The sequence below is a fragment of the Lampetra planeri genome, chromosome 53, assembly GCF_965212315.1.
Source record: "Lampetra planeri chromosome 53, kcLamPlan1.2.h2, whole genome shotgun sequence".
Taxonomy (NCBI): Eukaryota; Metazoa; Chordata; class Hyperoartia; order Petromyzontiformes; family Petromyzontidae; genus Lampetra; species Lampetra planeri.
The window spans coordinates 7,737,037-7,757,181 of NC_136159.1; the positions used below are offsets into that span (position 1 = coordinate 7,737,037).

At 48.2% G+C, this 20,145-nt stretch overlaps 1 protein-coding gene across 4 annotated transcripts; it reads left to right on the forward strand.

Annotated features, from left to right (window-relative positions):
• Positions 1-439: 439 nt before the first annotated feature.
• LOC144734742 (cyclic AMP-responsive element-binding protein 3-like protein 4) lies at positions 440-18,160 on the forward strand. 4 transcript variants are annotated; one of them, XM_078617090.1, is made up of 10 exons: positions 440-720; positions 3,499-3,716; positions 4,566-4,878; positions 5,498-5,631; positions 9,260-9,346; positions 11,826-11,932; positions 13,265-13,333; positions 15,023-15,107; positions 16,000-16,096; positions 17,598-18,160. In XM_078617090.1, exons 2-10 carry the CDS (start codon positions 3,576-3,578, stop codon positions 17,975-17,977), a joined length of 1,413 nt encoding a protein of 470 aa, XP_078473216.1. In that variant the 5' UTR covers positions 440-720; positions 3,499-3,575; the 3' UTR covers positions 17,978-18,160. The 4 variants fall into 4 exon arrangements, with proteins under 4 accessions (XP_078473216.1, XP_078473218.1, XP_078473217.1 ...); XM_078617092.1 differs by having other exon boundaries at positions 3,499-3,569; XM_078617091.1 differs by having other exon boundaries at positions 3,505-3,716.
• Positions 18,161-20,145: the final 1,985 nt, after the last annotated feature.

The window sequence follows — 20,145 nt, forward strand, 5'->3', positions numbered from 1 at the left end:
AAACGGACGATAGCGCAACACATTACCGAGTGAAAATGAACTTAATAATCGTGTACGATAGGCGCAACTATTTCCGGATATGGAATTTTATCTTGATATCGGGGGGGGGGAGGGGAAATTTTTGGTTCAGTTTCCGACATACGGAAAATTCGGGTTACGGATCTTTCCGCGCGGAACGTAACCCCTTCCGTAACCCGGGGACTGCCTTGAAATATGAACGCCACCCCCTTAGCAACATGGCCGCCCGTCGGTTCACCCCCCCCACCCCCCCCGTAGATGTGACGTCAAATCTGCCAGGTTGTACCCGGAAGCCCCGAGCACGGCTCCGACTCTCACTGACATTGGATCTAACAACAACATCACCACCTCCAACAACATCACCAACAACAACAACACCAACATCACCACATACATCACCACCACCAACACCAGCACCACCTCCAACAACATCACCACATACATCACCACCACCAACAACATCACCACATACATCACCACCACCAACAACATCACCACATACATCACCACCACCAACAACAGCACCACCTCCAACAACATCACCACCTCCAATAACATCACCAACATCACCACCACCAACACCACATACAACATCACCACCAACATCACAACCACCAACATCACCACCACTAACAACATCACCACCAACAACAGCACCACCAACAACAACAGTCCATGAGATCTGAGGCCAGGAGGGAGTGGGTAAGGCTCGTGCCGAGCGGTCCCAATCCGCTTGGGTTTTTTGTTGCTGCTGTTGCTGCTGCTGCTGCTGTTGTTGCTGCTGTTGTTGCTGCTGTTGTTGCTGCTGCTACTGCTGCTGCTGTTGTTGTTGTTGTTGCTGCTGTTGTTGTTTTTGTTGCTGCTGCTGTTGCTGCTGCTACTGCTGTTGTTGTTGTTGCTGCTGCTGTTGTTTTTGTTGCTGCTGTTGTTGCTGCTGCTGTTGCTGCCGCTGCTGTTGTTGTTGTTGCTGCTGCTGTTGTTGTTGCTGCTGTTGTTGTTGTTGCTGCTGCTGTTGTTGTTGTTGCTGCTGCTGTTGCTGCTGCTGTTGTTGTTGCTGCTGTTGTTGTTCTCTTTAAATCGTCGTCACTCTGAGAGTCGTTTTGCTTATCGCGGCCTCGACGAACTTGCAACGTCGCCCCCGCGTCGTTTTGCGGACGTGGCGACGGCTCCAATCGCCCCGCGGCGCCTCTCGCTCGGAACGATTCCTCGATCTTTGGGTTTTGTTACAAAGTTTCAGTTTTGTTTTAAATCGTTAAAAGTTTACGATTTGTTATTGTGTTTGAGAAACATCTTTCGCTCGAGAGTCGTCCGATGCGATTGAATTAAAGCCGTCCACTGCTGGATGAGGGCCTGACACCTACAAGACAAAGACAAAGATCCACCGTGTAGCCTTCACAGACTGTAGGGGCAAGTGCTGTTAGCGAGCACCTATGAAGGCCGGCACGGCACACGAGGGGGGTGGGTATCCAGCACCACGCCCGGCCGCCTTTGTCTCCCCAGTGACGATGTTTACACCGCACCAGGTACTCCTTTGAGGCTGAGTCGACCTAGGGGAGGCCCAGGACCGGTTCAGATAATCGTCGCTGGTGGTGTTGGCCGTGAGCGGGAATCGAACCCGGGTAGCCAGGTTCGCAGCGCTAACCACTGCACCACCGCTCCCCACCCTGCCACTAAGTGGCGGAGACGTCACCACGACGCTTGTGCCAGGCCATGTGCACCTTGAGGCTACCACGTGAAGTGTCGAACGCCCGCTGGCAGGAGGTCACGGGGCAGATCCAGCAGGTGCCACGGGTCGACTGACTGAGATGACCGAGATGATGCACCACCTGTGCCAACTTGCTGTGCTTTAGGCACCCGGCGCTCCGCTCGTTGTTGTGAGCTGACACCTACACACACACACGTACAGAAGACAGTCACTGTCGCGTGTTGCTGCTGCTCTATGAGTATTTCCAACGATTGCTTCCCTTCTCAAAAAAAAGTTGTTCGACCACACGGTAAAAGTTATCGTGGTTGGTGATGGGTGGCAGCAGCAGCAGTAACCGCGTCAACCCATGCGGTTTCGCGCCGCGGTGTGTCACTGCGGGCAAAAATAATAATCATTTGTGTCTATTTGTTTGTGTTTCTCACTTGTGATGGGGCTTTGTGGGGTGAACGTTGAGATTTAGAAGGGTAACCAATAAGATCTGAATTGGTCTATAATAAGGTAGAACACTGATCAGGGGATGGCAGCTATGAGGTAGGGATACACGGTTCAGTGTGTTGTGCGTGGTGCATTTCCGTACAGATTCTATTATCGAACACAGCACTACAAAGTTACATTTACAAGAACGACGGAGTGCCCTTGCCAATCACATCCAGCAAAGCAGCAGCAGCGTCTGTTTTAACAAACCCTGACTGCTGATGCGACCCAGAAATGCCGAAATTGTTTCCAGAGTTTTATGGCTTAGTAATTACACGCTGCGTGATCATGCCGATATGGAAAGCCGATCGGCTGATGAAATCAAAACGCTTTTTTTTGTTCGACGGATGCACACAACGGAGTTCAGCTTGTTAATATGCGTTTAGCATTGTAAACGTGACTCTACCATTCTGTTAACTTTTTAATAGCAGTAGTTACACCATTTCATTCTTACCATATCAAGAGACCTACCACAGCACGTGTCTTCGCCATGGTGAATGACCTTGCCATACATTGCACGAGGCTATCGACACGTAGCTTTACCATAACGTTGACTCTCGTACTCCGTAGTGACTGCCATGGTAAATTACATGCTGTATTAGCCACGTGCTATGGTAAAGCCACATATCATTGTAACTGCAATTCATGCTGGTCAGTGTGGGTTGGTGAAAGTTCACTCGTGTTAAATATGGCCAGGAATCGAACTCAGGTGACCAGGTCAATAGCTCATCATGCTAACCAGCACCACTGCTCTAAATTTTGACTTGTGCTCACATTACATACATCATATCCATGGACGCTTGGATTTATCGTATCATGTGACTCCTGTAGTACGGTATCTAACCTCTACACGGCATGCCACTTTACCGTCGTAGATTACTTTATGAGGCCTCCTTTGCCAGTAAGGAGGCCTCAAGATGTAGACGCTTACCCCGAGCTCTCATTACTCTGATAGTGCGTTGTCTTTGAACTGTGCGCCTTTTGGCGTCATCTGGTCGAACACCGTATGAGACTAGGCTCTAAGAAAAGCTGTCTCTGGTGTGAACCAATCAGTTTCAAGGACAATGCATAAATTATCAGAGTATTGTTTTTTGTTTGCATTTGACTGCACGTATTGTGGTTAATGTTAACGTGATTCCTTGCAAAAGGTGTCGGTTTTGTTGCCAGAAAAAGGGGAAAAACCCTATTAGTACGTCGTAGATTACTTTGTCATTTAGCATGTGACTGTCAACCACAGCATTTGACTGCCATGCTCACTGTGTGATGGGCCTTACCCGTGTGTCATGTGTGTGTGTGGGCAGCAACAGTGGTGGCAGCAGAAACTGGCCACAACAACAGCAGACGCAGTGACAGCAGCAGCAGCAGCAACAGCGTGAGCATGGAGCTGGGCAGCGCAGAGCTCCTGGAACTGCTGCTCGACTGCCCGGATGGGCCACGTGACACAGGGCATTCTGGGATACTTATGGGGGATGCCTTCATCGGCTCTGAGGAATCGGGAGACATTTGGGGCATCAATCACGTGAGCAAAATGTCCTTTTCCTTCAATGCATAAGGGAGCTGATTGGATATTAACTGTCGGTTGTCACTGTTTTGTCCCTGTGGCTAAACTGCAGGAAGGATGAGGATTTGCATTTGGAGGGCGCTCGCTTTAATGTACAGTAAAACCTTGGATTGCGAGCATAATTCGTTCCGGAAACGTGTTTGTAATCCAAAGCACTCGTATATCAAAGCACTCGGATATCAGTTGTGATCACGTGACGCTCGGCAGACAAAGCGTATACACGTACTACTCGTATTGCAAGACCTCGCTCGTTTATCAAATTAATATTTATTTAAAAAATTTAGCTCGTCTTGCAAAACACACGCAGACCTAGTTACTCGCAATCTAAGGTTTTACTGTACTTGCTTGAATTCTTCAGCAACTGCAAATCGCCTTCCGTCACATCTCATCTCAATCAATCCACTAACCCTCTTGCAGTTTTGGACAAGGGGGACCCCCGGATGACAGCTCCCCCTGTGCAGCGCAAGGCGAATGCGACACCGCCTTACAAGTGGGCATTAGTCTGCCGCTAGAGCATGATGTTGCCCGAGTTGCAGACTAATGCCGATTAGCACGGTTGGCTACGTACGGTGCGAAACAGGATCGACATGTGCATGCGGTTTTCCCAATTGAATAATTTCCAGTGGTTTTATGTTCGTTGAACTTCTTTCGCGCCGTACCTAGCCAACCGTGCTAATCGGAGGTGCCGATCAAATGTGGTTGAGATCAGGTGCGCTTTGAGTTAGGAATTTAAGTGCGCTGTAAATGCATATCCTTACCCCATCCTTTTTTGGAAAGTATCAAAAATCACCGCATCTGCCTTCCCAGGCCATGGAAGACAGCGAGCCGGAGGACCTCCTCTCTCACATGGTCGACCCCCACCAGGCGCGCTCCATGTCCCCGCGAGATGACGGTGGCTTGTCGCCCATGGGCAGCGACGACAGCGGCATCTCGGACGAATCGGCCGTGCCGGGCCCAGGGGTCTCCTTCGGCAAGGGCCTGGCCCCCATGATCGCCGAGGGCAGCAGGGCAGCAGTGGGCAGCGGTGCCCGGGACATGTGCTACGTACTGAGCGTGGGCTTGGATGGGGTGAAGGCCGTGGCTCCGTCGTCAGACATGGACATCATCTCCATTGAGTACGGTGAGTAGGGATGTTCGCAGAGCTGGGACGATCAGTCGGTGAAGTTGATTAAAATTTATCGGTGGTAAAGGTGCAGCCTTGCAATAGTTTGCTCATGCCACTGCTGGCGGAAGGTTTCCACGAGGACGAGCTCAAGAAAGCCCTCTCTAGAAGTTACTTGGCCTACTCTTCCTCACCACACGCAACCTGTCGATCGACCATCTGGGTCTGTCCCATTTATTTTTCTTGATCGACTGCGGCGTAGGGATTTGAGAAACTTGACCATTGTATTATTTTCTGCGCCAGGAGATCAAATTGATCCGGCGACCTCTGGATTTCAAGTCTAGTTGGCTAGCCATTACACAAGGCACAACAACAACAAAAGAGTACATTCTTGAGTCGAATCTGACCTCAAACCGTGAACGTTTGTTGAAGTTCTGACTGTATCGGGGATGAATTGTTACCTACTCGCATGTAATTAATATTTAAGTAAAAAGTAATTCGCATTTCGAGCCGGATAAACGTACATACGGATTGTCATCACGGATGCGTCTTCAGTGCCAGGGACGCACGTGCACGTTATTTCCCGGCACCGTGACCTCGTGCATCTCTCTCTCTGCCCGTCCACCCTTCATTGCAGACGAGTGGAACTCCCACATGGCCGGCGTCTCCACGTTCGCCGATAATCCCATGGCAGCGCTGGCCGGTGGAATCAAAGTGGAGGGCACCATGCTGTCCGCCAGCCAGTACTCGTACCGCGACACTGGCAGCCTGGTAGGCAGTGATTCAATTGGGTCCTCAGCTGGTGGCGAGCTTGTTGTCCTCGCCGATAGCCTGGTAGGCAAGTTGGGCTTTCATCTTCTTGGTTCTTTCGGTAAAGTCACGTAGAAGGGAAATAATAAAATAATAAAAATTCTACATAATATACAATTCTTAAATATACGCTGCCAAGCTTGGTGGTGTTTCATTCAGACGCTGTCTTTCCAACAGACTTGTTCTTCACCTGAGGGACGGCTGCTTGCGTTGTGACCGAAACGTCGTGAGAATTGTATTTTATTATGTTTTATTTTTATTATTTTATTATATCCCCTTCTACGTGACTTTACCGAAAGAACCAAGAAGATGAATCCCTGCAGTCACGAAAGCTTTAAATCGAAAACAAGTAAACCCGTAAAAACTAAGTTTTTCACTATAAATCCTTTATATGCGTGGCATCGGGGCGGCTAGAGTCCTCTCGTCCTCTGGCTTGAGATGGCTGCCACCTATGGGTCAGATGATTGTCTGGCAGCATTAAACAATTGGTAATTAAATATTTTTAAAAAATTCCCTAAACAGTGTAAAATTTTTAAAATGCATTGTCACGCACAACGAGTCTGTGTGCAAAATGTCAGCTCGATTGGATCACGGGAAGTGGGTTACAAAACGACCGAAAGATTTGCACGGTCCAAAGCAAGCAAGCGAACTTAATATAAAGGATTTTTTAAAATGTTGGGCTTTATAGCTGCGCCTAGGCTAGAGATGGCCACTGGGAAAGCTGAGGCTGTTTGAGAGTGTTCGGCACCGCTGAGATCCTGGTGTTTGGAGCCGGGTTTCCTGCTGTCCGTGATTAAACCGGGATCTCGCGTGCAGTGATTTGATGGTCTCAAGGGTGGTCACCAATGAATGCGCAATCAAAAAAAAGTCATATTAATAAATACTTCTTTAAAAACACGCTTTAATGAAATGTACCGCACTAGTAATGGCAGAACTCCACGACTCCAGGAAGTGGCCCCGAGGCTTGCCACAACGTAAGGGGCCGTGGTGATTTACATCCAACGTCAGTTGAGCGTGGACAATTAGACCCAAGGCGAAACATAACATATAAAAAAGAGGGTTTAGAAAAATATATATATTTTTTAATGATAGAATATAGTATTGTCATCAGTATGACTTAAGTATACCAAAATTGCAGTCGATACCACATTTGGAAGTGGGTTAAAATCGAGTTACAAGATTTGAGGATACGACAACAACAACAGACAGAGTGAGTTAAATAAAAGCGTGTAAAAACGTGTAAATTTTAATTGTCAGTTAATTTGCGGCACTGCAGCTGCGGATTGAATTTGACTGTTACGGTTCTCTGGTTTCCTTTGATTTGAAGGAACACGTTCATTGACTTGGCCAAAACTTCCCAATGTAGCAGCGTCCTCATAAACATGAGTCTTGGGACTTGCTGAAGCTTTCCTGTACAGTAGAACCCCTCTTAACGACGGTAATTGGTTCCACGAAACCGATCGTTAAGTGAGTATAGGTTTAATTTGTCCGATAGTATCGAAAGTTACCCTTTTTCACCCAAAACGTACTTGATACTATTTAAACTATGGATATTAATACATCTAGATACAAACAACATTATAAACACGTAATAAATCAATTAATGCATTAATTAATATTTACTGTATCTACAACACCCCATCTTTAACAGGAGAATGGTTGGTAAGCGAACACATTGGGCTCTATGGAGGCACTACACTATACACTACACTCCTATACACTACACTATACACTACACTACTATACACTACACTATACACTACACTACTATGCACTACACTATACACTACACTACTATACACTACTATACACTACACTACTATACACTCCACTACTATACACTACACTACTATGCACTACACTACTATACACTCTACTATACACTACACTATACACTACACTCCTATACACTACACTGTACACTACACTATACACTACACTACTATATACTACACTAGTATACACTACACTACTATATACTACACACTACTATATACTATACACTACTATATACTACAATGCTCTACACTACTATACACTACACTATACACTACACTATACCCTACACTACTATACACTAAATTTATATACACTACACTACTATACACCACTGCTATACACGACACTACTATACACTACACTATACACTACACTACTATACACTACACTACTATACACTACAATACACTACTATACACTACACTATACACTACACTACTATACACTACACTATACACTACACTACTATACACTACACTACTATACACTACACTACCATACACTACACTATACACTACACTACTATACACTACACTACTATACACTACACTATACACTACACTACTATACACTACACTACCATACACTACACTATACACTACACTACTATACACTACACTACTATACACTACACTACTATACACTACACTACCATACACTACACTATACACTACACTACTATACACTACACTACCATACACTACACTACCATACACTACACTATACACTACACTACCATACACTACACTATACACTACACTACTATACACTACACTACCATACACTACACTATACACTACACTACCATACACTACACTATACACTACACCTTGGGCTCTATGGAGGCCCGTCGTTAAGAGGGGTTCTACTGTATATATATTATTGCATTGCAAAATTACAATTGTTTTGGAATTACTTCCTTGCTGAGGTTAGAAGTCGCTGGTTGGTTCAGGGGCCTGATGCCAGCACCACTCGAGCCTGAGTTTGAATCTGGGTTTCAGCTGCCCATGATTAAACCGGGCTCTCAAGCAATATAAGCCGATGATCTCAACCCGATCACCAATGGCTGCACAAGAAAAAACAAACCCATAAATAAAAAAATATATAAAAATTCATCTTCATGCTTCCCAGGTTAATTACGCACACATATAATCAACCGCACACACACGCCCTAGTCATAAAATGTTTCGCTCGTGGCTGTAGGGCAGTAAACATTGCTTGTGAAACGGCATTACTGCGTGAGTGTTAATCACCGTAATAATTAAATAGAGAGGTCATAGCACTGAGCCGCCACCATTGAGATCCTCGATTTTAGTCCCCGAGTTTCAGCCGCACGCACGTCGATTAAGCCGGGCTCTCAAAGTGCCGCGAGTTGATGGTCTCCGCCCAGTGACCAAGCAGTGACTGCGCACAAAAACCCAAACCCGTCATATTAAATTTGGTCCGACACTTGAAATTGCGCAAGTCCGGATGAGAACTTGGGAGGCAAAGCATTATGATTAATTTATATTATTCGGCAAAAATGTGTTTGCACTGGGTTGGACCGGTGTGCAGGATGAGGGGGGGTAGGGAGGAGTGTTGATCATCGCTGGCATTTGAGTGGTCTCCAGGAGTTTGGCGACCAAGGGAAAGAGAGAAGACATGAGAGCAAATTGCGGCCTAATGTTAGGGCAGATATTGTAGGTCATGTGGCAACTGCACTGCAACTGCTGGTGGAAGGTGGAAGGGCGTTGACGGCGCGTGGTGGGTGGCATCAGCAGCCTTGGCCTCGATGACTTGTTGACCTTGAGTGTATGGCTATGTGCTCAAGTTCCCAGAGCTTAATCTGTCTGAAGAGGAGAGGAAGCTGCTGGAGCAAGAGGGATTGTCACTACCCTCCCACCTGCCACTTACAAAGGTACATTGCAACCAAGCACCTTGTCCCTTTACTACACACAGGCACACGTACACACATCTCCATCTCCATATATATATAAAAGGCAAAGTTGTGAATATGTGTGTCTGTTCAAAATGTTTAGCGTACTTCCTGACATGCAACAAACTTTAAATTTGCCATGTCAGTACTTTCCAGACTGTACACCATACAAAAATTATGGAAATACACTTTTTTTTAGGGGGGGGGTAGCTCAATAATGCATTATTTTTTGCACGGCAAGTGAGCTGTGACGTCACATCTGTCATGTGACCCGCGCACGTGGAAGCGTAACGCATTGTAGTGTAGTGGTTAGCGCGCCGCGCTACGAACCTGGCGACCCGAGTTCGATTCCCGCTCACGGCCACCACCGGTGACGATTATTTCAACTGGTGCTGGGCATCCCCTAGGTCGACTCAGCCTCAAAACGAGTAACTGCTGTGGTGTGTGAACATCGCCACTGGGGAGACAAAGGCGGCCGGGCGTGGTGGATCCAAGTCCCGTGCGAAGTCGCGTAGTACAGCTTGTACTATATATTTCGAGCTACACACAACAACAACCACCGTTCGCCACCATGTGGTGGTGATGTCACCACGGCGCTTATGCCTAGGTTGGTGCATTTTGAGGCCACGTGAAGTATCCAAGGCTCGCTGACAGGTCACGGAACAGACCCAGGTGCCATATGTTGACTGAGATGACCTGTGTCCACACTGTACCAAACCTGGTGCCTTTTAGTCACCCAGCGCACTCTGCTCCTTGTTGAGGTCGTCACTCTGCCCTCCGTTGTTGTTCAGAATCAGAATCTAATTTTTTTTCTGGAGGAATCTGATGAGCTATGAAGCTCTTTTTCACAGATGTCCAAGAGGGTGGGTCAGCAATTTGTTGGAGGGCGACTACCTCCAATTTCCCCGCAGTGTCCTTCAGGAGCCTCCTCCACAGAGGACGATTTTGACACCACTCGTACCAGTCATCGGCAATTGCTGCACAGTTCTCTTTACCACATTAGACCATCTCTTCTCTTGCCCCTGCTTGGGCATGGAGTGGCTGGGCATGTGGGCTAGATGACCCAGCCAACGCAGCCTCGGCTGCCAGAGGAGCTTGATGATGGGACAGTGTCCAGATATATCAAGGATCTGTGGGCTCATAAAATCCAGTCTGGTTAAACCCAGGATGGATCGTAGGCAGGTCAGCCTGATTGTTTCAAACCGGCACATGTGTTCCTTTCAAGGTCTCCATGTTTTGCAAGCATCAGTCAGTCTTTATGTTGCATGCCAATATCTCGCTCAATAAAGTAGGCGTCAGTGCACATTACAGCAGAATGTAAATGGTACAGAGGCAAAATATCCATTTTCCATGCATCTCTTTGCCAAAAACCACTAATATAGGTATAAATGATGCTTAAGTTTCTCTACCATCACAGTTTTGTAAATTAAAACTCCCAAAAGAAACGATCGGATAAAGCACTCAAAATGAAGCACCACTGATGATTTAGATTGTTCCTCTTGCTATTTGGAACGAATGCTCACGATCCACCGATCGATGCACGTGCTCCGTGATGACACTTTTTTGCTCCCGCGCAGAAGACACGGCCCACTAAGTGGATGGCAGCAGAGCCACGCCAATCAACATCAATCAAACTCCGTCCAATGTTGTGAAGATTTTCAACTACTCTGCTGTAGAGGCGATCACGTGGATTTCGGATTCACCGGAGCACATTTTTGTTCATTTTAAGCACGTTACTTGTAATAAACATTTCCAAGAGTAACAATGGATTACTGTTTATAGATGATTCATTTGGGCTTAAGGGAAAAATCCATGAGTTATGAATTGATCTCAAAATCTCAGGCGCACGGTTAATCTGCAAATCGGACAAAACCGTACACGGATAATCGAGAGTCTATTGTATACAGATACATTCATCGCTAGACACAGATACATTGATACAGCTATACACAGACGGTGATACACAGACAGCCATATTCCCTCAAACCACAGTCTCTCTACACTGAAATGTCTCTTAGTCTGACTGCCCCAAGCCTCAGGCATTAACACTGAACTCTATTAATCCTTAAGGCGCTTTAGTCTGCTCCTGAGCTTCGGACATTAATATTGAATCATAATTAACCTAAACATAAACTTGATTTGAAGCTTTCGTGACTGCAGGAATTACATTTTGGTTCTTTCGGTAAAGTCACGTAGAAAGAAAATAAATTAAATAATAGAGTACGACGTTTTGATTGCAACACAAGCAACCGTCATCAGGTAGAACTAAACATGCCTTAGACTGGCTTTCTGAGCCTCTGCAGTGTTAACAATGCCCAATGTGTCGTGATTCTTCTGAAGCCTGTCGAAATTGGATACATTCGGTGTGAATTGGCCACAGGCACAGCACTAACCCATTGGTGTACAAAAGAGCGAATGATTGAACAGATGAATGAGTGAATGCCTCCGCTTCTGCCAACAGGCGGAAGAGCGCATCCTCAAGAAAGTTCGCAGGAAAATCCGGAACAAGCAGTCGGCGCAGGAGAGCCGCAAACGGAAGAAGGAGTATGTGGACGGGCTGGAAGGGAGGTGCGTGGCTCCGCGCGCATCGTGCGGCCAAGATTGCGGGGGTCAGAGGTCGCAAACGGGTTTTGATTCCTTACCCGTACCCGTACCCGGCCGCACCAGGGTCGCAAACGGGTACCCGTACCCGATATCCGGCCGTACCCGTACCCCACCCGTACCCGGCCGGGTATCGGGTAGGGTACGGGTAACGGGTACCCGATTGCGACGTCTGGGATGAAGCCATGTTGCAGGCGCGGGTGGGTTGATTCTAGGAACTTGAATTGTGAGAAGAGACAAGACGTTGGGAAATGAGTGACAAACGGTGACTCACCAGTGACTCACGGTCTACCCGTACCCGTACACGGCCGGGTACGGGTAGCCGGGTATCGGGTAGGGTACGGGTATCGGGTACCCGGTTGTGACCTCTGACGGGGGGTCAGCAGAGGAGAATGAGCAACCTCTCCACCCCCCCCCCCAACTGTGTGCCTGCGTGTGCGCACGCATATGCAAACAATAGATTGTTTACCCAACAACACACATGTTAATTTCCATGGTAAGAAAATTAATTACGGCACGGAACACAGAATCCGATCTGCGTCGGCTTTTCCCGTCAGGCGCTCCTGCGCAGCTCTACGATGTGTTTTCGGGTTGTGCCGCACGATATCCAACGTTCCGCTCGGCGTGCAGCGCGTGAAGAGAGCTGCCACCGCACGGAGCGAAACGTCGGACACTGCGTGTGAACACCACGGGGCACGAGCGTGTGAAACTCGGCGGAAAACCTCATAGAATCTTGAGTTTCGCAAACTTTGAACGCGGCCGTTGCTCGCGTTAACGTTTGCGAACGTGACGTCAACTTCCGCTGAGTTCTCCACGCGACCTCCGTGGCCCCCCGCGTTGGGGACAGGTGGTCAGTTTTGTTGCCAGATAAAAGGGTAAAACAACAATTATCATATTTTTTCTTCTGGCAAATGAGGTTCCAACGGTGTAAATGCTTACCCCGAGCACTCATACTCTGATGGTGCATTGTCTTTAAGTTGTGCGCCTTTTGGCGTCATCTGGTCCAACACCATGTGAGACTAGGCTCTAAGGAAAGCTGTCTTGGGTGTGGACCAATCAACTTCAAGGACAGTGCATACATTATCAGAGTTGTGTTTTTTTTTGCATTATGACTGCAGGTATTGTGGTCTATGCAAACATGACTCCTTGTAAAAAAAGGTGTCAGTTTTGTTGCCAGATAAAAGGGTAAAAAAACTATTATCAGGTGGTAGGCTGTCAATGCGTCCCAGCACCCGAGCGATGTTTCCCCGGCCCTGGCCTGCGTGGCTTTCATTGTGAGGCGGTGATCGTGGCGTGCAGGGTGGCGGCCTGCAGCAATCAGAACGAGGAGCTGAAGAGGAAAGTGGATCAGCTGGAGGCACAGAACATGTGGGTTTTTTTCTTTGGCTCTTGCAAACTCCGCTCACTCACTTAAAGCATTGTGATACTGCTGATACTGCCGGGGGAGGGGTGCGGTACCTATTTTACGAGCATTACCCACAGCCCCGTGTCTGTCCATAGTTGGGCGGCGGTCATGGGGGGATTGTTTGACCATACTTCACCGCGTTGGTCGGCGGGGGGATTTGGGCCCGGGACCGGTATTGATAGCAAACTGGCAGCGGTGGCTGAGAATCGAACTTAGGTCGCTGGATTGAGAGGGTAGGTCGGTAATCTCCGAATTGCTGTGTCAGTTAATTCAAATGCTTTACGACGTACAATCCACTGCCTATTGTGATATCACCCGATATTCACCTCGATTGCATCAGATCTTGAAAGGTAAGCAGGTTATAAGCCTTTGATAGTGCTTGCACGGGCATAAAACAGCTATCGCATGTCCGTATGTTGAGCTTCTTTAGCACCGTACGTAACCAACCGTGCTGTCTACTGGCGGCTGTGGGGCTACGTTGTGGGCGGCACAGCGCGGTGTAGCAAAATCAATCGTGTTCTACTTGTGTGCTTTCACGTCCGCTGCGCGACTTCGCCAAACCCGCCGTGACCAGCGTGGTGAAATACGATAGAAATAATCCTCCTACGTCCAGCAGTTGATTGCCAATATGCTCATACGTGTTCGCGCAACACAGCAAGGCAGCGCACAATTAATGTCCGTGCCATCGAATAACAAGACTCGCAAATAAGGGCAACAGTGCATCGAAACTTAATGGCAATTGAACCACATTTGACCAGAACTCTAAAAGCATCCAAGGGTGGCAGGGTGATGCAATGGTAACACTTGGCCTCAGAGCAACAAATTCCTGGGTTCAATTCCAACTCAAGCACCTTTTTGCGTGGAGTTTGTATGTTGCGAGCGGTAATGCGCTACGAACCCGGCGACCCGAGTTTGATTCTCGCTCATGGCCAAGACCAGTGATGATTATTTGAATCGGTGTTGGGCCTCCCCTAGGTCAACTCAGCCTCATATGAGTACCTGGTGTAGTGTGTAAACTTCGCCACCAGGAAGACAAAGGCAATCAGGTGTGGTTATTGGCCACCCACTCCCTCCTGTGTTGGCCTTCATAGGTGCTCGCTAACAGCACTTGCCCCAACAGTCTCCTAAGGCTATACGGGGGATTTTTGCCTTTGGAGTTTGTATCTTCTGCCCCAGTTGTGCATTGGGTTCCTCTTGGTTCTTCGGATTCCTGCCATAGCTTAAAAAACGCACGCAACGTAACTGGTATTGATCAAACATCCCAATGCCGACAAACGAACTGCACATTACTCAATTGGTTAAACTCATCACAAAATCATCCCCTCTGTGTAAACTTAGCAGGACATCTTCTTGGTTCTTTCAGTAAAGTCACGTAGAAGGGAAATAATAAAATAATAAAAATAAAACATAATCAAATAAAAAAATGTTATTTTATTATTTCCCTTCTACGTGACTTTACCGAAAGAACCAAGAAGATGAATCCCTGCAGTCACGAAAGCTTTAAATCGAAATTTAGCAGGACATGACGAAGCATCATTGGGGCTCTCCTGGTTAAACGCGCACGAGAACAATAATCGCGATCGCATGTTAACGCACCGAAAAGTACGTGGCGTGCGCGCGAGTCATTGGCGGTGGCCCCGTTTGCGTGCCAGAACGTTGGTGACGCAGCTAAAGAAGTTGCAGGCCATGGTGACGCAGACGTCCAGCAAAGCGGCGCAAACGAGCACCTGCGTCATGGTGAGCACGTCGCGATATTCCCACATTTTAATGCACGATTATCATATACAGGGACTCCTCTACTTACGAACATTCGACTTACGAACTTTGAGAGATACGAACAAACCTGTCCGTATGTCCAGTTGCCTGTTTGGACCGAGGCTCGTAAGTTCAACCACCGCGCAATAGATGGCAGTTGTGGCATCTACATCTGCAGAACATGAAGAACCAGGGGCCTCTCCATCTGCAGAACATGAAGAACCAGTGGCATCTACATCTGCAGAACGTGAAGAACCAGTGGCATCTACATCTACAGAACGTGAAGAACCAGTGGCATCTACATCTACAGGAGATTATACAACTTTTAAAGCCATTCCCCGTGTTTAGTGTACATGTTAGGAATCGACAGGAGTAAAGTTGGACTTATGAACAAATCGACGTACGAACAGACCTCTGGAACATAACTCGTTCATCAGTAGAGGAGTCCCTGTACGTTGTTAGCAGTGGGGTTCACGTCCCTCTCGCAGCCACGAAAGAGAGCCACCATTTTTTCATTCTCTTTGGTTCTTTCGGTAAAGTCACGTAGGTGAAAATAAAATAAAAATCACGACGTTTCGGGCGCAACACAAGCGTCCGTCATCTGGTGGGGACAACCACAGCGACAAAACAATCGCTGAAGTATGTTTTGTCGCTGTGGTTGTCCCCACTTGAAACGTCGTGATTTTTATTTTATTTCTACCTACGTGACTTTACCGAAAGAACCAAAGAGTATGGATCCTTGCAGTCACGAAAACTTCAAATCCAGAATTAACAATTTTTTCACTTTTTTTTTTTATTAACAGCGCTTGGTTCGACTTTTCAAATGTCTTTTGCCCTCCCCGCCCCCCCCCCCCCCCCCCCCGTCGTTGCGAAGGTGTTCCTGCTGTGCTTCGCACTCCTCGTCTTCCCCAACTACAGCCCATTCGGCTCGTCGAAGAACGCCACCCAGGAGCTCTATACACCCGAGGGAGGTGAGATGCTGCGCTCATGTCGTAGGCTCTCCATTATCCGCGTGCGGTTTATCCGGTGTGACCGCGCACCTGAGATTTTTACATGAATTAACAACTCATGGAGTTTCGCTGAATCACAAAGTAATCATCTTTAAACAGTTATGCATCGTTATTCTTGGAGATGGTTATTATTAGAAGTCACGTGCTGAAAACCGAGCTAATATGTGCTCCGATTAATCCTAAATCCACGTGATCGCCCCTACAGTATGGTAGTGGGCAGAGTTTGATTGATTTTTCTTGCCGTGGCTCTGCTGCTATCATCCACTGACTGAGTGGGCCGAGTCTTCGGCTGAGCGGGAGCGGTAAAGTGTTATCACTGAGCGCGCACATCGATCGGTCGGCCGTTACTATACCTATAGTTGTGGTTTTTGGCATAGAGATCCGTGGAATATGGATAGTTGTGGATTGTCCGCGATTGCTGTCCTCCAAGTCAATAGCAGCGGATTACCTCCGTGACTTTACCGAAAAAACCTAAGAATATGAATCCTTGCAGTCACGAAAGCTCCAAATCTAGGATATCCGAGAGTCTACTAAAAATAAATACGTGAACATACAAGCGGACATGGCACCCCGTTCAGCGACCCTGACGCCTGTCTGCAATTGAGAGTGGTCACGGAACTGCGAGAACAATACCGGGGTTTCTGGAATTGGGCTCTTGCGTGCGTCATATGAACGCCCGCTGTGTAAATGACGTTTTAAAAACAACAACGGGTCGGCCTGTGGCCACGTTAGATTCTGCGGTTATCGGGTTCCGTGCCACCTGCTGGAACTCCGTTGGCCTGCAGGGGTCACTCACACAGCAGCAGAGAGATCATGGCTTCTGATGTGATGGCGCCATTCACATAAACAGATGCCACCGTCGCATAAGGGTGACGCTGCGTCTTTGCAAGTGTCAAATTCCGAACAGTTGCTGTGAAATTTTACAGAATGGCGCAGGCCATCGCTTAGTTTGTCACAAAATAAATAGCGGCCGATGGATTCGCCCTTCCATGTCCGTCGCGTGACCCTGTCACTTGTGGGAAGTTTGACGATTGGAAAGCGCATTCTTCCGCATTTCAGCACTCCCATGAAACATTCCCATCTCGCAGTGCTAAGATCGCAGGGTTCAGATGGAGGCAGCTGCCCCGTTGCCAAAACCGAGTTTTCAAGTGTCTCGAGTAAAGTGGCCTCAGCCCCGTTGCTAATGACTCCACTTAAAAGCCATTGTAATCAACTTGGTTTTGTCAATGAAATATAATCTATCCAACTTCCGAGAATTACAAACACCTTTGCAAACTAATTTTATCATTGGCAGCTGAAACCTGGATGTAATCCGAGGGTCTCAACAGTGCGGGAATAGTGTCCGTGATAACCAGATAAATCCCTTAAAACTTTAGGATCATCAAATGAATTAAGAGCCACACGTGTGTTTTTTACCGTACCGAAGTGTCATTTTACGATTTCCCCCCTTCCTGCATTGCAGCGGTGCTGTCCAGGGCACTAAAGGGGATCGAATCTCCCCTAGAAAACCTGGAGCCAGAGCAGCCTAACCTGCCGCAACCTGAGGGGGTCGTGCCAGCAGGGTCACCAGGAAGTCAAGCTATGGCCGCCGCCGGCCCTCCCAGCATCCCTGAAAATCTGCCATCGCAGTCGTCATCATCATCATCATCGGCAACAGCAGCAGCGGATGACGTGGTGAAAGCGGGCTGTGGAAACGCCACAAATTGTGGGGCCGCCACCAAAGATGTGGTTGCGGAGGCTCCAGGCCCGGTTGGCGTGCCCGGTGTTGCGGTCGGAGACGGGGAGGCTGCGCTGGGCAATGTGGCCGATGCCGTCAAGTCGACGCACGCTGACGAGATGTGAGAGACTTGGAGGGAGGAGAGAAAACAACGGGGAGTAGCGGGGAGATATGAGGAGCGGGTGGAGGAGGAGGAAGACGTGGGGAGGAGAGGGAAGACTCAAGGAGGTGTTTGGAGACACAAGGATAAAGAGGAAGACACAGAGAGGGGAGGGTAGATAGGATGAGATAGAAGAGACGGAGAGAAAGGAGAATTGAGAGAGCGGAACGCCATGATAAGAGACAAGGGGCTGAAGAGGCAGAGGGAGACACGAGGAGGGGAGACATGGGGGAGTAGAGGGGAAAACTTCGGCCCAGAGAGGTGACTGAAGGGGGCTCCTGAATTTGTCTGCTGTAACTCTGCGGGTTTCCTGACACTGAAATCAATAACCAAAAAAAGCATAGAGACCTGTGTAATATATTCTATTGTAATTTAATAAGTTAAATATTTTGACATTCCACGGATAATTCTTTCAATCGTCAAGCCAATACGTGCCTTTAGGTACTATGAGAGAGTCAGAGTAGCGATAAGGATATTAATCCAGGACGTCACAATTTTCCTGGTGGCGTTTTGCTGCATCGCCGAGATTCGATGCAAGAATAATTTTCGTCTTTTTTTTTTGTATCATTCTGGTAAATGTTGTAGCAGCCTTTCAGCGGCTGCGTGGGTAAGGTCAACCCATTGACACGCTTCGCATCATTCCAGTGAGAATCGTATATTACTGGTAGGAACCACCTGGTTCCACCAGCCCACAGGGGATTATTGTGTCCGTCCGTCGTGCATCCAAAAATGGGAGGGGTCGGGCTGGGTGGAGAGGGGAGGGTGGGGAGGGGCTGGGTGGGGATGGGCTGGGTGGGGAGGGGCTTGGTGGGGAGGGGAGGGTTGGAAGGGGCTGGGTGGGGAGGGTGGGGTTGGGTGGGGGGTGGGAGGGGTGGGGCTGGGTGGGGAGGGGCTGGTCACCCCGTGGTGCCCTTATAAAACTCAACGTTTAACCTACTCACGCCGGCTTGTGCCCGCCCTCACAGTCGGGCATATTTGCGGAATACACCACGCCGCCGTTGACCCTGGCCAATGACCGAGCAACCCAACGTTCCTACCAGCTCCCTCCGCAGGAATGTGTTAACGACGGGCCAGATGGGTCAGCGGACGAGCGAGTGGCTTGCAATCGGAATGCGGCGGGTGCACATCCTGGTTGGGGCAGGCGGGGTGGGGGAGAGGCGTTGGCTCGGCCCGTCGTCCATCCTTCGGGGATGGGGGATCGATAAAATAAATAGCAATGTGGGGGAAGTCAACAGTGGTTGTCTTCTGCAGGAGATGTGGAACTTCGAACACTGTACTCAGGGCTACAAACAGGATGAGCACCGATGCCCTCAAAGCTCAGAGCGACAGGACATCACCTAAATTTTTGATCGTTGTTTGTGTAATGGGCTCATGTGACCTCTCGTTGTGTTAAATATGATGGGAACATATCGAGAGAGAGAGAGAGAGTCAGACTTTAGCAATGATTTTGAGAGTGTTTATGAACAAGTTATCCTGTTATAATAGGGACCAGGGGGCAGAACGTTCTCTGGTTCCGAATGCTGTAAAATACGTGTGCGCGCATACACACGGCAACCAACTCCCGTTTGCCGTTAAGTAGCGGCAGCGGCGTGGCCCTCGGTGCACTTTGAAGCCACGTGGATTTACAAAAGCTCCGTCGACATGAGGTGACGAGACAACGAATGTTCGGTGAACCGCAACCCTTTGCACAGAGGTGTGTGTACGCGTACGTAAACAGACACACATTCACAAGGACAGATCCACCCTGTGGCCTTAAACTCTTGGGGGTAAAGTACTTTTGGCGAGCACTTACCTAGGCCAATACGGTACACTAGCGGGTGGGAGTGGCCAGGACCACACCCGGCCACCTTTGTCTCCCCAGTGCTAATATTTATACACCTTACCAGATACTCAATTTATGGTTGAGTTGACCTTGGGGAGGTATCGAACTCGGGTCACCGTGTTGCTAGCACAGTGATCTAACCACTACACGACCACTCCCCAAAGTAGGCATGCGTACCCACACATAAGCAGATTCACATGCACACCGAAACAGACTCGTACATAAATAGTGGGAGAATGAGGGTATGGAGTTTCCAGTAGCATGCGCCAGCAGCTACCTTTGTCTCTCCAGTGCGTTTGTTCGCACACCAC

Coding starts and splice junctions, on each gene's coding strand:
- LOC144734742 (XM_078617090.1), top strand. CDS start 3,576: ATGGAGCTGGGCAGCGCAGAGCTCCTGGAACTGCTGCTCGACTGCCCG. Junction 5,632..9,259: donor ACCGCGACACTGGCAGCCTG/GTAGGCAGTGAT, acceptor TATGTGCTCAAG/TTCCCAGAGCTTAATCTGTC. Junction 13,334..15,022: donor CAGCTGGAGGCACAGAACAT/GTGGGTTTTTTT, acceptor TTTGCGTGCCAG/AACGTTGGTGACGCAGCTAA.